Source organism: Petaurus breviceps, unplaced genomic scaffold (genome assembly GCF_028583685.1).
Source record: "Petaurus breviceps papuanus isolate PSGF00001 unplaced genomic scaffold, PetGlider_PUasm1.0 98, whole genome shotgun sequence".
Taxonomy (NCBI): domain Eukaryota; kingdom Metazoa; phylum Chordata; class Mammalia; order Diprotodontia; family Petauridae; genus Petaurus; species Petaurus breviceps.
In genome coordinates, this window is record NW_027187460.1 from 8918463 (window position 1) to 8931924 (window position 13462).

General features: G+C 39.6%; 1 protein-coding gene across 1 annotated transcript in view; it reads left to right on the forward strand.

Annotated features, from left to right (window-relative positions):
• Positions 1 to 13462, forward strand: part of COL22A1 (collagen type XXII alpha 1 chain) — a 630085-nt gene that overhangs the window by 441679 nt on the left and 174944 nt on the right. Inside the window, exons 30-32 of the mRNA XM_069081305.1 lie at positions 3044 to 3106; positions 8968 to 9021; positions 12923 to 12973. Coding sequence (XP_068937406.1) covers positions 3044 to 3106; positions 8968 to 9021; positions 12923 to 12973 — 168 coding nt within the window. The remainder of the gene's footprint in view (positions 1 to 3043; positions 3107 to 8967; positions 9022 to 12922; positions 12974 to 13462) is intronic.

The following is a 13462-nucleotide window of genomic DNA, read 5'->3' on the forward strand; positions in this document are numbered from 1 at the left end:
TCAAATACTGAGAAAAGTTTCATCAGTTACAATTATTGTTTTTCCATGTAGGAATGTTAATAGTTCAACTTTGAAAAGTTCCTTATGATTTCTTTTCCTTGTTTACCTTCTCATGCTTCTCTTGCTTCTTGTATCTGAATGTCATATTTTCTGTTCAACTCTGGTTTTTTCATCAAGAATGCTTGAAAGTCCTCTATTCCACTGAATGAGGACCATATTTTCCCCTGAAACATGATACTCAGTTATGCTGGGTAGGTGACTCTTGGTTTTAATCATCCCAAACACTGGGGTTTTCTCAGTTGCCGGAGGTATTAGATGGGTACCCTCTCTGAGGTCTCCATACGCTCTGGCAAGCTGGACATACACCCCAGGACCTTTGATCTCTGGAATATCATATTCCAAGCCCTTCGATCCCTCAGTGTAGAAGCTACTAGATTCGGGGTTATCCTGATTGTGTTTCCACAATATTCAAATTGTTTCTTCCTGGCTTCTTGTAATATTTTCTCCTTAATCTGGGAATTCCAGAACCTGGCCATAATATTCCTAGGAGTTTTCTTTTTGGGATCTTTTTCAGGTGATCGGTGGATTCTTTCAACCCCTATTTTGCCCTCTGATTCTAAAACATCAGGGCAGTTTTCTTTGAGAAAACTTCCTGATTTCTAGGTTCTTACTTTGATCATGGCTTTCGGGTAGTCCAGTAATTTTTAAATTATCTCTCCTGGATCTAATTTTCCAGGTCAGTGGTTTTTCCCATGAGATATTTCACATTGCCTTCTATTCTTTCATTTGTTTGGATATGTTTAACAGCGTCTTGATTTCTCATAAGGTCATTAGCTTCAATTTGCTCCAGTCTAATTCTGAATCCATGATTCTCCTCATTGAGGAGATTTTTTTTTTTGAGATTTTTTTTCCATCTGGCAAATTCGATTTTTTAAGGCATTCTTCTCCTCATTGCCTTTTTGAGCCTCTTTTGCCATTTGAGTCAGTCTGGTTTTTAAAGTGTTATTTTCCTCAGTCAGGCTGTTGACTCTCATTTCATAATTTTCTTGCATTGTTCTAATTTCTCTTCCCAATTTTTCCTCCACTTCTCTTATCTGCTTGTTAAGGTCCTCTATGGCCTGTAACCAGCTTGTATTTTCCTTTGAAGCTTTTGGTGCAGGAGTTCTGACTTCACTGTCTTCCTCCTGTTCCATGCTTTGCTCCTTTTTGTCCCCAAAATAGGAATGTAATGTTGGAATCTTCTGTCTGCTTTGTTTCTTTTGCCTGGTCATGTCGCCCCTCAGTCACTTGACCCCTGGGCTTTTTGCCACAGTAGGACTTTGCCACCGACAGGGGAGCTTCTGTCCCAAATTCTGGGGTTTTCTCAGTTGCCAGAGGTATTAGATGGGTACCCTCTCTGAGGTCTCCACATGCTCTGGCAAGCTGGACATACACCCCAGGACCTCCACCCTAGACTGCAATCCAGATACAAGCAGGTTAAAGCAAGAGAGATTACCCCTCAGACTGGTACTTGGTTCCCCTACACTCTGCAGGCCAGGAGCTGAAGCTGTCACGTGGCGCTGGCTGGCTGTGCCAGCGTCTCAGGGGCTTCCACACACTCCCACTTATTGGGTCCCAAAATCCAGACTGCACTGACCTCTCACTTTGTCCTTCACATCTGGGTGTTGATAAATCTGGAAAGGCCACAGCTGCTGCTAATCTGGAGTCCCTCGGTCTGGTGGCTGGTCTGACCTGCCCTGGGTCTAAAGCCTTGGCGTGGGGTTGGGCTCAGCTCCCAGAGTGCTGCGCTGGCCGATTCCTGCTGGCCTGCCAGGCTCTCCTCAGCGGGAGGTTAGCTTCTCTGTGTCATTTTGTGGGTTCTGCAGCTCCAAAGTTTATTTAGAGTCCCCTTTTTGCATGGATTGGGGAAGGTAGAAGCCGGAGCGGCAGGGAGGTCCTGCTTCTACTCTGCCATCTTGGTTCCGCCCCCAATGTATTTTCTAAGAACATGAAGAGGCCACATCATCGTTTCTTTTCTTCATGACCTGTGCTCTGTCAATATAATAATTATTTTCCTTGGTGATTTCTGGGTGCTAAAGTCCCCCATATTAGGAAGTCCTCAATCTTAACCTGCCTCTACTGCATTGGTTTAAATGCTTATTACCTTATTCTCCTTTTGTTCTTTGTCACTTTTAGCTCACATAAAAATTAATTTTCTTGTTTATTTGTTGTTGAGAAGAAACCTTTCCACAAGCCTGTAGTTTTCAATCAATTATCATGTTCCACCATTTTGTTGGACATATTCCTCTATGACAGTATCTACTAGGCCCTATTCATCCTTGTCCCATCCCACCAGGGGCATACTAGGAAGAGTGCAGGATTTGTAATCAGAAGACCTGGGTTCAAGTACCAGTTAGTTCTCAATTGATGAAATTGGTTACAGATCCAGCTACTTTCTAGCAGTGCGACCCTTGAACAGTTGACTTGATTCACTGAATCTCAGTTCCTCATCTGGAAGATGATCTCTCTTTATCACAGAATTCATTGGGAAAATGCAATAATAGATATTATGAATTTTAAAGTGCTATTCAAACATAAAACCTAAGGTAAAACCATTTTGGTGCAATGTAGAAAACATGTGGTACAGTTAGATGGTGCAGTGAATGGCGTTCCAGGTCTGGAGTCAGGAATAGTCATCTTCCTGAGTTCAAATCTGGCCTCAGACACTTACTAGCTGTGTGACCCTGGGCAAGTCACTTAACCCCATTTACCTTAGTTTCCTCATCTGTAAAATGAACTGGGGAAGGAAATGGCAAACCACTCCAGTATCTTTGCCAAGGAAAACCTAAATGGGGTCACTAAGAATCAGAAATGACTGAACAACAGCAAAAATCCTCGGTCACTCCTTGTTCCAATTCACTACATAGACTCCTGATACTTCGCTAATTTCCCCGTCAGTGACTAAGTAATAATTTAGATTCAATGAATACTTGTTGAGTGGAGTGGGTATTTGCAGCCTCTTATGGATCTTTCATTTTTATAATTTTGGATTGTGTTTTACCAGGGAGAAATGGGACTTCCGGGATCTCTGGGGCTCCAAGGACTAAGAGGAGAGAAAGGAGATGAGGTAAGTACTGTTAGAACAGAATGGGTTATTTGTCTTAGATGTCACTTCAACTCTTATGTTATCTAGCCTGAGGAAAGAGGGACATTATTCTAGGGCTTCATTCCGAGAAAATTATTATGTTGTTCAAGGGGAATTTATTATGCCAACATGGTCAACATTTGGGTATTTAATGATATGATCCTTTTATTTGTGGAAGGGAGAATCATAAATCAGAGAATTGTAGAAATGCAATTTCAAGGTCACCTCAGAAGTCACCTAAGCTAATCTTTACCTAAAGTGAGAATCATCTCTGCAGTATTCTGGACAAATGGCTTGTCCACTTCCTTTGCTTCAAGATTCCAAAGGCTTCAAGGAATCTAGTTAGTGTAGATCTGTAGTCAATCAGATCTAAATTCGAATACTGTCTCAGACACTTTCTGGCTGTATGACTCTGGTCAAATTTTTTAATCTCTTTGTGTTATATACACACACACACACATGTATATAGGCATGTGTATGTATATGCACACACATATACATGTGCACATGTGCATGCATATATGCCAGTACATACATGTGTTCATATATGTGTTGTGTGTATATGCACATATATACACACCCCAATATAAGTGCACATGTTCACATATGTGTATATATGTGTGTGTGCATTAGTATACACATATATATGCATTACAGCATTGCACGAACATTCAAAACACTATCTTATTATCATTATTCAAGGATGGGGAATTTATTAACCCTGAAGGCGGCCCATTCTATCTGGGGACAATTCTAATTATTAGAAATTTCTTCCACATGTTGAGATGAAATCCACTTCTCTATAATATTATTCTTTCATTATTTCTATATTTGCCCCTTGGGACCAGTGAGAAAAATCTAATTGCTCTCAAAATGACAACTTGAGAATTATGGCACACAAAAAAACATCCATCATACTCTTCCCCATTCAAGTCTTCTGTTCTCCAGGCTAAATATTCTCAATTCCTTTAATTTTTATTATTTGTCATATTTATAAGTCTTATCACTAGACCAGTCACCTTCCTCTGCACATATTTCAGCTTTCCTTCTAATGATAAAGTCAGAGATCCCCTCATACAGATGTTGATCCCTGGGGACTGGTCAAAGACTCATGACTATTAACCTTTCTGCCCAGCTTCTCTGAACCCACTGCCAACAGAAAACTGCATGAGAGGAGCTGCAGTTGGATATCCTTCTTTATTGTTCATTCCAAACATGAAACGAAAATATTCACATGATGATGCCCTACTCCCCTTATATTATCTTTACAATACTTTATTACTTTTCCTCACAATCTGAACTGATCAACTTGCCAATTTCATCCATTTTCTTTCTCTCCATCTGTCTCTATTTTTGTCTCTGTCTCTCTGTCTTTGCCTCTATCTCTCTCTGTCTCTCTTACTTAACTCATTCAATAAATTCTCATTGATCAATCACCAACATACCCACCACAACACAAAACCACAGCCATCATCTAAAATAGAATGTTGATGCTTTTTATGGAACCATAGATAATATTAACAATTTTGAACAGCTATGCAGATGCTACTTCTTTTCCACGTGGCTGTGTGTGACATCTGGGGTTCTCAAATATAAAACTTGTGATATGTTACATAGATATGGTAACTATAACCCTAATCTAGGAGTTCAGTTGGCCAGAAAGGAACAGGAAAGTCTTCCTGTGATCAGCATCTCATGTTTAGGGAATCTGTTGTGTAAGATCCTTCACGAGAGATGATTGTTATTGTTGTGTTTGCCCTTTGTTTTTGAAGAGGACCATGGCATCAGGGAGATGGTGACATGACTTGCAGTTGACTTTGATTTGAGTGAGGAAGGGCTGTGCGAGGTCACCAGCCTCACTTTTTCCTCCAGAGCCATCTGGATCCAGTAACCTAATATTCATCAGGATGATTGGAGATGGCCCAAGATGCAGTAGGAAATCCTGGCCCTTTTAAGGCTAATTCACTGAAAGTGAGGTAACACCCATTCAGTGAATAGGCCTCTTTAAGAAGTGAATTCTCAGTCACTGAATCTGTGTGTGAAGTACCAAAGAGAAAAACCAAAGTCGGTCCTAGCTAGGAGCTTATCTGACATGGCTCCAGCCCAGATCCATGTCACCCTAAAATCAAGAAAAAAGGGAGAGATGAACAATAGATTTGGACTCAACTTAGCTATGACAGATGTCTGAGTAGAATATTGAATTGAAAGAGTAATACCTCATGGATGGATAGATGGATGGATGAATAGATGAGGTAGGGGGTGGGGGGGGAAGAATTTGGAATTGAAAACTAATATTATTGAAAGAGAATTTGGAGTGAAGAGATGAGGATTCTATTCTGCTCTGCCATTAACTCACTAGGTGACTTTGGGAAAGTAATTTAAACCCTGTGACATCCATTTTTCTTCTTGGTAAATTAAAGGAGTCAGGACTAGATGAAAACAAAGGTCACTTGTAGCTGTGGGATTCCATGCTTCTCTATTTGTCTTTGAACTCAAGGATTTGTAAGACATCTATTTCAGGAGCATTAAAGTAATGTCTACACAGACATTGCCTACTTCTAGTTAAGGTTTACTGTTGTTCTGTCTGTGGTGGGTGGCAGATGACAGAGGCTACTGACAAAAATCAAACTTTATTTTGTCTTGGTTTACCCAGACAATGCCACTCACTTGCTTTTTATAACAATCCCCAGTAAGAAATGGTAGCATAGTTGTCTGTATTCTATCATTTCATCCATCCTGTTTTAATTGTTGTGTTTCCTGCAGGCGTGTCAGGAAAATGAATCTTTCTAATTGCACTTTGAGGCAAATTTGGCATTTTTCATTGTGGAAGAGGGAAGACAGAATACATGTAAAGAGTGGATTATCTGCCATGGTTGTTGCCATCTGTGAAAAGAATTCTGGAATTGGAGTTCTTATAGTGACTTTGATACGGAGGAGTATGTAACCCTGGGCAAACCCTTTGCTTCAATGGGTCTCAGTTTCTTTTTCTGTAAAGTTAAGCTAATAACCGCTACACCGCCTACCTCTTAGTAAGGAAAGGACTCTGTGAACCTTAAATTGTTTTATAAATGAGAACTTGCGGGGTGGCCAGGTAGCACAGCGAGTAAGAGCACCAGCTCCAGAGTCGGAATGACCTGGGATCGAATCCGGGCTCAGACACTTAGCAGCCACCCAGAAACACGTGGCCGTGTAACCTTGAGCAAGTTACTTAACCCCTATTGTTTAGGGGTGGCCAGGTGGCGCAGTGAGTAAGAGCACCGGCCCCAGAGTCAGGATGACCTGAGATCGAATCCAGCCTCTGATACTTAGCACCACACCCAGAAATAACTGGTCGTGTAACCTTGAGCAACTTATTTAACCCCAATTGCTTAAAAAAAATGTGAACTTGCTAACCTAAGTCTCCTTGCTCCAAAATCCCCCTGCATTCTCTAGCATATTTAAGTCCTAGTACAACCTGACTCTATCCTAATTTATCAGTATTGTATCCCATTATTGTCCCCGGTGAGGACAATCCTACTCAGACCCAATACATTCAGCATTCCTTTTGCCATCTCTGTGGCTTCTGAGTTTGTGATGCTCTGAATCCTCATCTGAGACTCTCAGATCCCTAGCTGCTACCTCCACCTGGAAGCCTCTCTCTGTCCCCCTAATTATTAGTATTATTTTCTTCTTCAAATTTAAATTCACCTCTCCCAGGCTCAGTTTCCTACTTAAGGAGGTCAGACTCAATGGTCTTTTTTTTGTGAGGGGGGGAAGGCAGGGCATTGGGGGTTAAGTGACTTGCCCAAGGTCACACAGCTAGTAAGTGTGTAGTGTCTGAGGCCAGATTTGAACTCAGGTTCTCCTGACTCCAGGGCTGGTGCTTTACTCACTGTGCCACCTAGCTGCCCCCTCAGTGGTCTTTAAAATCCCTTCTAGGTCTTAATCTGTTATTCTATGAAATCATTGATCTTTTGAAGCATAATCATTTTAAAATCCTCCTACAATGTGTTTAATATTTCTCTACCTTTTTAAACAGCAATTACTCAATGTTGTTTCAACTTTTCTTGATGACTTAGCATAGCATCTTGTCAGGAACATCACTTATTGTGCTGTGTTGTAAAGTGTTGCTACCCTCAAGGCTTACTGAAGTGTGGAGGATTTAAACGGCCTCAGAACTGCTACATTTTTACTTTGGTTTTTGTGTTAGTTTTTTTTTTCTTCTTTTATCCCTTGATTTCAGCCTAGTGGCTGAGACAGTCACTATTTTTTAGTGGAAAGAGAGCTGAATTTGGCAATAGAGGATGAGGTTTTCCACTGAGCTGACTTCTACTTAGTCAAGTCACCTAACTTCTCTCTGTAGATATCTATTTGCTCATTGGAAAATAGCTCATTGGAAAATTGAACTAAGATACTTTTAAAATCAAAATTCTTTAATCCTGCTTTGTCTATCTCTTAATATAACTCATCTCAGCTCCTTTCCCCTTTCTAATTGATGTCTAGCATTTACTCTGGGCATGGGAACCACATTGTACGTCTGTTAGAACTTGTAATGTTAATGGGATATAAGACCTTTCCAGCCCATTAATAGGCCTCATGTGGAGCTCAATTAAGGAAGCTTGCTTAGGGGAGGCTTACTTGTAGGAAGGCTTTCACACATTTTGTTAATTTCTGATTAGGCACTGGGTCACAAGGGTTGTAATGCCCTCTGACTGTGAAGAAGTATATATGTATATATACTCTGAGGTTAGCATTTTGTCTCACTCATTGGAAGGATATTCTTGTGATTTTATCAGATAAGATTCTGGGTAGCCGTTGAGGAACCGCCCAACACCCCCCCTACCCCCCTGTCCCCCGCAACTTTGAAAAACCCAGATGTTGGTGCTTCTCTCTCTAGTAACTATGTATGTATTGCCTTGGTCAGACAGATCTGTCTGTTGATATGTGCTAATTTCTCAGAGAGTTAGAAGCCCTGTCTGTTAGTCTTTATTTCTTTGTTTGTGTTTTCTCTGTATTTCCTCAGAAGTCCACTGTGCTGAATTTTTGACTGACCTAGTGAATGTAATCAAAAGATTTTTGACCCCTTAAGCAGCTATCTTTCCTAGTAAAGCAAATCTAAAAACCTGTGCTGGTAGCCATCCTGGGTATGCCAGTATGGTTGCTGCTACAGAACTATATAAAATTTGAGCAAATCTGTTTTGAGTGAAGGTATGCATGATTCTACCTTGAGAGCAATCGACCATGAGTCTTAGCAGTATAGTTTTGTGATGCCTATCATCTTTAGTCAAAAGTTCTTTTTGCTTCCTCGCTGGAAATTGGCTGTATTTTGGATAGGTGGAGTTTCTGGTAAATTGATCTCCAGGTAAAAAGAGTGTTATCTAACTTAAAATTATAAAAGAAAAATAGCCTAGAAGTTAGGAGATTTGGCTCTCCTCATGATTCTATCTAGCTGTATGAACTGTATGAGCTGTATGATAAATTATTTTCTTTCTCTGTCTTCCAGTATTCTTTTTTCATAGATTCACAAGATTTAGAGATGGAAAAATACTCTTATTAATTTTCCTTTTTTTGTAAATAAGTAGACATGAAGCCAACAGAGGTTCAGTGACTTTTACTCAGATGACAGTAACTGTGCCAGGATTAGAACCAACATCTTCTAATGCCACATCCAGGCTTTTTTCTGCTCCACGCTGTTCCATTTTATACAAAGAAATGTCATTGCTTATACTTCCTTCCTCATCAAATCAAATGAGACAAGGTTTTGACTGTGAGCTACATAGAAGGCAATGCAGAAATCTCATCAAAGGTAGCACATGTAGTCTGAGTAGCGATGACATTTAGTATTTTTCTTTGTTGTACATTAGGGTGAAAAAGGTGGCCTGGGACTTCCTGGACCTAAAGGTGACAGAGGTGAAAAGGTAAGATCAATTTATTTCTTAATTTTCTTATTGCTAGGAGCTTTTGAAAGCATGAAATTATGGTATGTAGTACCAATAGGAGATGACAGTTGGCGGCCTGAAAGAAAGGATATGGACAATGTTCTTTTGTCCCTGTTATCATCAGTTAAAAGGATAATGCTGATTCAAGGATTTAAATATGGATGAATTTTTCTTTTTGACGATTTCTACCATGTCAGAAGTAAACTATATAATAGACTATGCCAACCTCTCCCTATGTATGCTGATACATCCATCTACTATATTTTAACACACCCTCCTTCCTTTTTGGTTAATTTCCTTTTACTTCCCCCAGTTCATTCCCTAGTACCTGGCTCAGTCTTCATAAACAACCAATGCCCAGGCATAATTCTTAGATGGATTTGCAGCTGGTTGAATGATTAGACTCAATTAATCAATGCCTAATGATTACATAATTAATAGCTAATAAATAATGGTTGAATATCTGCTATCATGCCTTCTCACTGCCCCAAGTCAAAACTAGACCAAACATTCTAATGAATCTTGTACAACATGATGTCTAGTCCTCCTACCATATAACTCACCCTTCTCCAGTTCTGTCCAACTTCCTAAAATTTTGACCCTAACATCAACTTTCCTTCCCTCAGAGCTAACCATAACCAAAGTGATCTGACCAGGACAGAAATCAGGGAGATGGAATTAATCTTTCTCCTTATGAACCCTGTGCCACTTATTTTAGTCTTAAGTTTGTCTTGATAACTCTTGCTTTCTCTCCTTTTCCCACCCTTCTTTCTCTCTCCTACTTTTTTCTCTCAACCTCTATTACTATTTACTGATCTCTTTTCTCTCTTCATTTGTATTTCTTTCTCTTTGACCATCCTTTTCTCTCTTCTTTTTCTCTAACAACTGTTACTCCCTGATGCTTTCTTCTCTTTTCTCCACCTTTGTTTCTCCTTCTCCTCTTTTTCTTGCTACACTTTTCATATTCTGTCACTGTCATTTTATCTTTTTTCCTCTATCTTTTCGTCACTCTGTTTCTATCTTCTTTTTCTTTCCTCTTTCTCTTGTCTTCACTTTTCTACACCTCTCTGCATCTCCTTGCTTTTACTTTCTTCCTGTTTCTTTTCTTTCTGTTTGTTCCCTTTCTCTTGATTGTTCATTCTTTCTCCATCCCCTTCTGTTCTCTGTATCTTTCTGTCTCTCTTGTCTCATCCTCTCATCTCCTCCCAATTCCTACCTCTCTCTTTTCTCACATCCCCTCTCATTCAATTCCCTTTTTCCTTTACAGAGACATGTCCTGTGGAAAGGATGTGGTCTAAAAATAGATGGTGACATAGGAAAGGGGATTTTCACAAACCAAGCTTTAGAATGCTTCATACATATGAACTTTTCAAAAGCATCATTTCAGATAGAAAACTCATTTCCAGCACTCAAAAGCTTAGGATAATAAACCCTCTTTCGTTGCTTCCCTTAAGTTGCTGGTACCTGCAGGAAAATTCTAAAATTCAACTTTGACTAAAGAAAGGTGCTTCCCTTTGGGTATAAATGGGCACAGACTGAGCTGGGCACGTGGCATATGTTTCTTGCCTGCTCAGAACCTATTGCTTAAACAAGATTTGTAAACCATTGTGTTACATTCACATACTGGGACTTAGTACTCTTTCCAAGGACAAATATTAACATTAGCACCGTTTGTAGCTGATTCACAACATATAAATTTGTGTTCCATTGTGCACGTGAAATGTTGTTTAACTGTAGAACCAACAGAGACCTTCATAATCACACTTTTTAAAAATTCCTATTCACAATCCTAGTACAAACCCTCATTATCAGTCACCAGTAGTATTACATGGTCCCCATAATAAATATTCTGCATGTCCACTCCGATTAATCTTCCCCCCTCCCTTACCTTTGGCTGAATACTCTTTCTTATTTAGAGATCAAGTCATATAGTGAAAATCCTCTACTCTTCTGTATAATATTCAAAGCCTTTCCAGTGTTATTTCACATTATCCTGTATATACCCTATGCCCCAACTAAACAGTCAAAAGCATTTATTTTTTAAGTTTATTTATTTTTAGTTTTTAACATTAACTTTCTTAAGTTTTAAATTTTCTACCCCTGCCTCACTTCCCCCCTCCCCAGGACAGCACACAATCTGATACATGTTCTAAATTAGTCATATTGTACAGAAGAATTAGAACAAATGAGAGGAACCATGAGAATGATAAACAAAGCAAAAAAAAAAAAAAAGAAAATAGTCTGCTTCACTCTGCATTCAGACTCCATAGTTCTTTCTCTGGATGTGGATGTCATTTTCCAAAATGAGTCCATTGGAATTGTTAGGTTGCATTGTTGAAAGAAGGACTAAGTCTATCAAAGTCAGTCATTACACACTATAGCTGTTACTGTGTACGGTGTTCTGCAGGTTTTGCTCACTTCATTCAACATTAGTTCATATAAGTCTTTCCATGTTTTTCTGAAGTCCACCTGTTTATCATTCCTTCTAGCACAATAGTATTCCATTACATTCATATACCACAACTTGTTCGGCCATTCCCCAGTTGATGGGCATACCCTCAGTTTCCAGTTCTTTGCCACTACAGAGAGAGCTACTATAAATATTTTTATACATGTGGGTCCTTTTCTCATTTTTATGATCTCTTTGGGATACAGCCCTAGAGGTAGTATTGCTAGGTCAAAGGTTTATAGCTCTTCAGGCATAATTCCAAATCATCCTCCAGAATGGTTGGATCAATTCACAACTCTACCAACAATGAATTAGTGTTTCAATTTTCTCATATCTTCTCCAACATTTATCATTTTCCTATTTAGTCATATTAGGCAATATGATAGCTGTGATGTGGTACCTCAGAGTGGTTTTGATTTTCATTTCTCTAATAAATAGTGATTTAGAGCATTTTTTCATATGACTATAGATAACTTTAATTTCTTCCTCTGAAAACTGCGTGTTCATATCCTTTCACCATTTATCAGTTGGAGAAAGTCAACATTTATTAAGTGCCTACTGTATGCTTGGAACTGTGCTAAGTTCTGAGGACAAAAGAAAGGCAAAAACATGGTCCATCAAGTCAAGGACTTCATGCTCACAATCATCCCCCACCCCCATCACCCACCTCACTTACCTTTGCATCATGTTTTCAAATCTATATGCCCATTTGCTCATACTCTTCCCTTTTCCTAACATATACTCCCTTTCTCCTTTGACCCACTGAATTCTCTACCTTTGTTTAAACTTCATCTCAAGGGGCGGCCAGGTAGCACAGCGAGTAAGAGCACCGGCTCCAGTGTTGAGAAGACCTGGAGATCGAATCCCGGCTCAGACACTTAGCACCCACCCAGAAACACCTGGCCGTGTAACCTTGAGCAAGTTACTTAACCCCAATTGCTTAGGGGCAGCCAGGTGGCTCAGCGAGTAAGAGCACCGGCTCCAGTGTTGGGACGACCTGGAGATCGAATCCCGGGCTCAGACACTCAGCACCACACCCAGAAATAACTGGCCGTGTAACCTTGAGCAAGTTACTTAACCCTGATTGCTTAAAAAAAATAAAATAAAGTAAACTTCATCTCAAATGCAGCCTTCTCCACAAAGCCTTTCCAAATCCCTCATCTGGTATTGCTTTTTTTTTTCCTTGAGACCTCACATAACATTTTTTTTTCAGATTTTCTAATGTGTTTGTCATGTAATATCATGAATTACACTTATTGTCATGTGTGAATGTCTTGTCCTCCAACTAGAATACAATTTCTATGACGTTCATAGCCATGTCTTCCATAAATTTTATGACTGTTGCTAACAAGAGTAAACCACTCTGTACTATTAACCACTAAATAAAAGTTTTGCTACATGAATTATGGTTTCATTCTCCTTGTTGTGCAGGGTGAAGCTGGCCCTGCTGGTCCCCCTGGTCCTCCTGGCTTCCCTGGAACAGTAAGTTATGTGACAGCAGATTCCTTCTCTTCTCTGAACTCTTTCCAGTCTTTATTGCATGTGCCATACGGTCTCTCACTTAATTTCCTTTCTATTGCACTTACCAAGTAATGTTTTGAATTAGTCACCGTCCCTTATGCCTTAATCTAGACACATTTGTCCTGTAATAGGTTTCTGTCTTATCTCTCCACATATATTATAAATTACCGAAATATGTTATAGACTGTGTCTTCTACTTATGTCCTTCCATAGTACCTAACACTGTTCTCTGCATGTATTAGATGCTTGCTCAATAAAGATTTATTTTCTTATATGATCATGGGGCATTAAAACCGAGAGGGCCCATAGAACACAGAATGTTAGAAAGCAGCACACCACAGGGAACTAAAAAAAAAACAAACAAATTGGATTTGGAGTCAAGGAACTGCTTTTAGATCCCAGCTCTGTCATTTAGTACTTATATGACTTAAAGAAATTTGCTCAACCTCT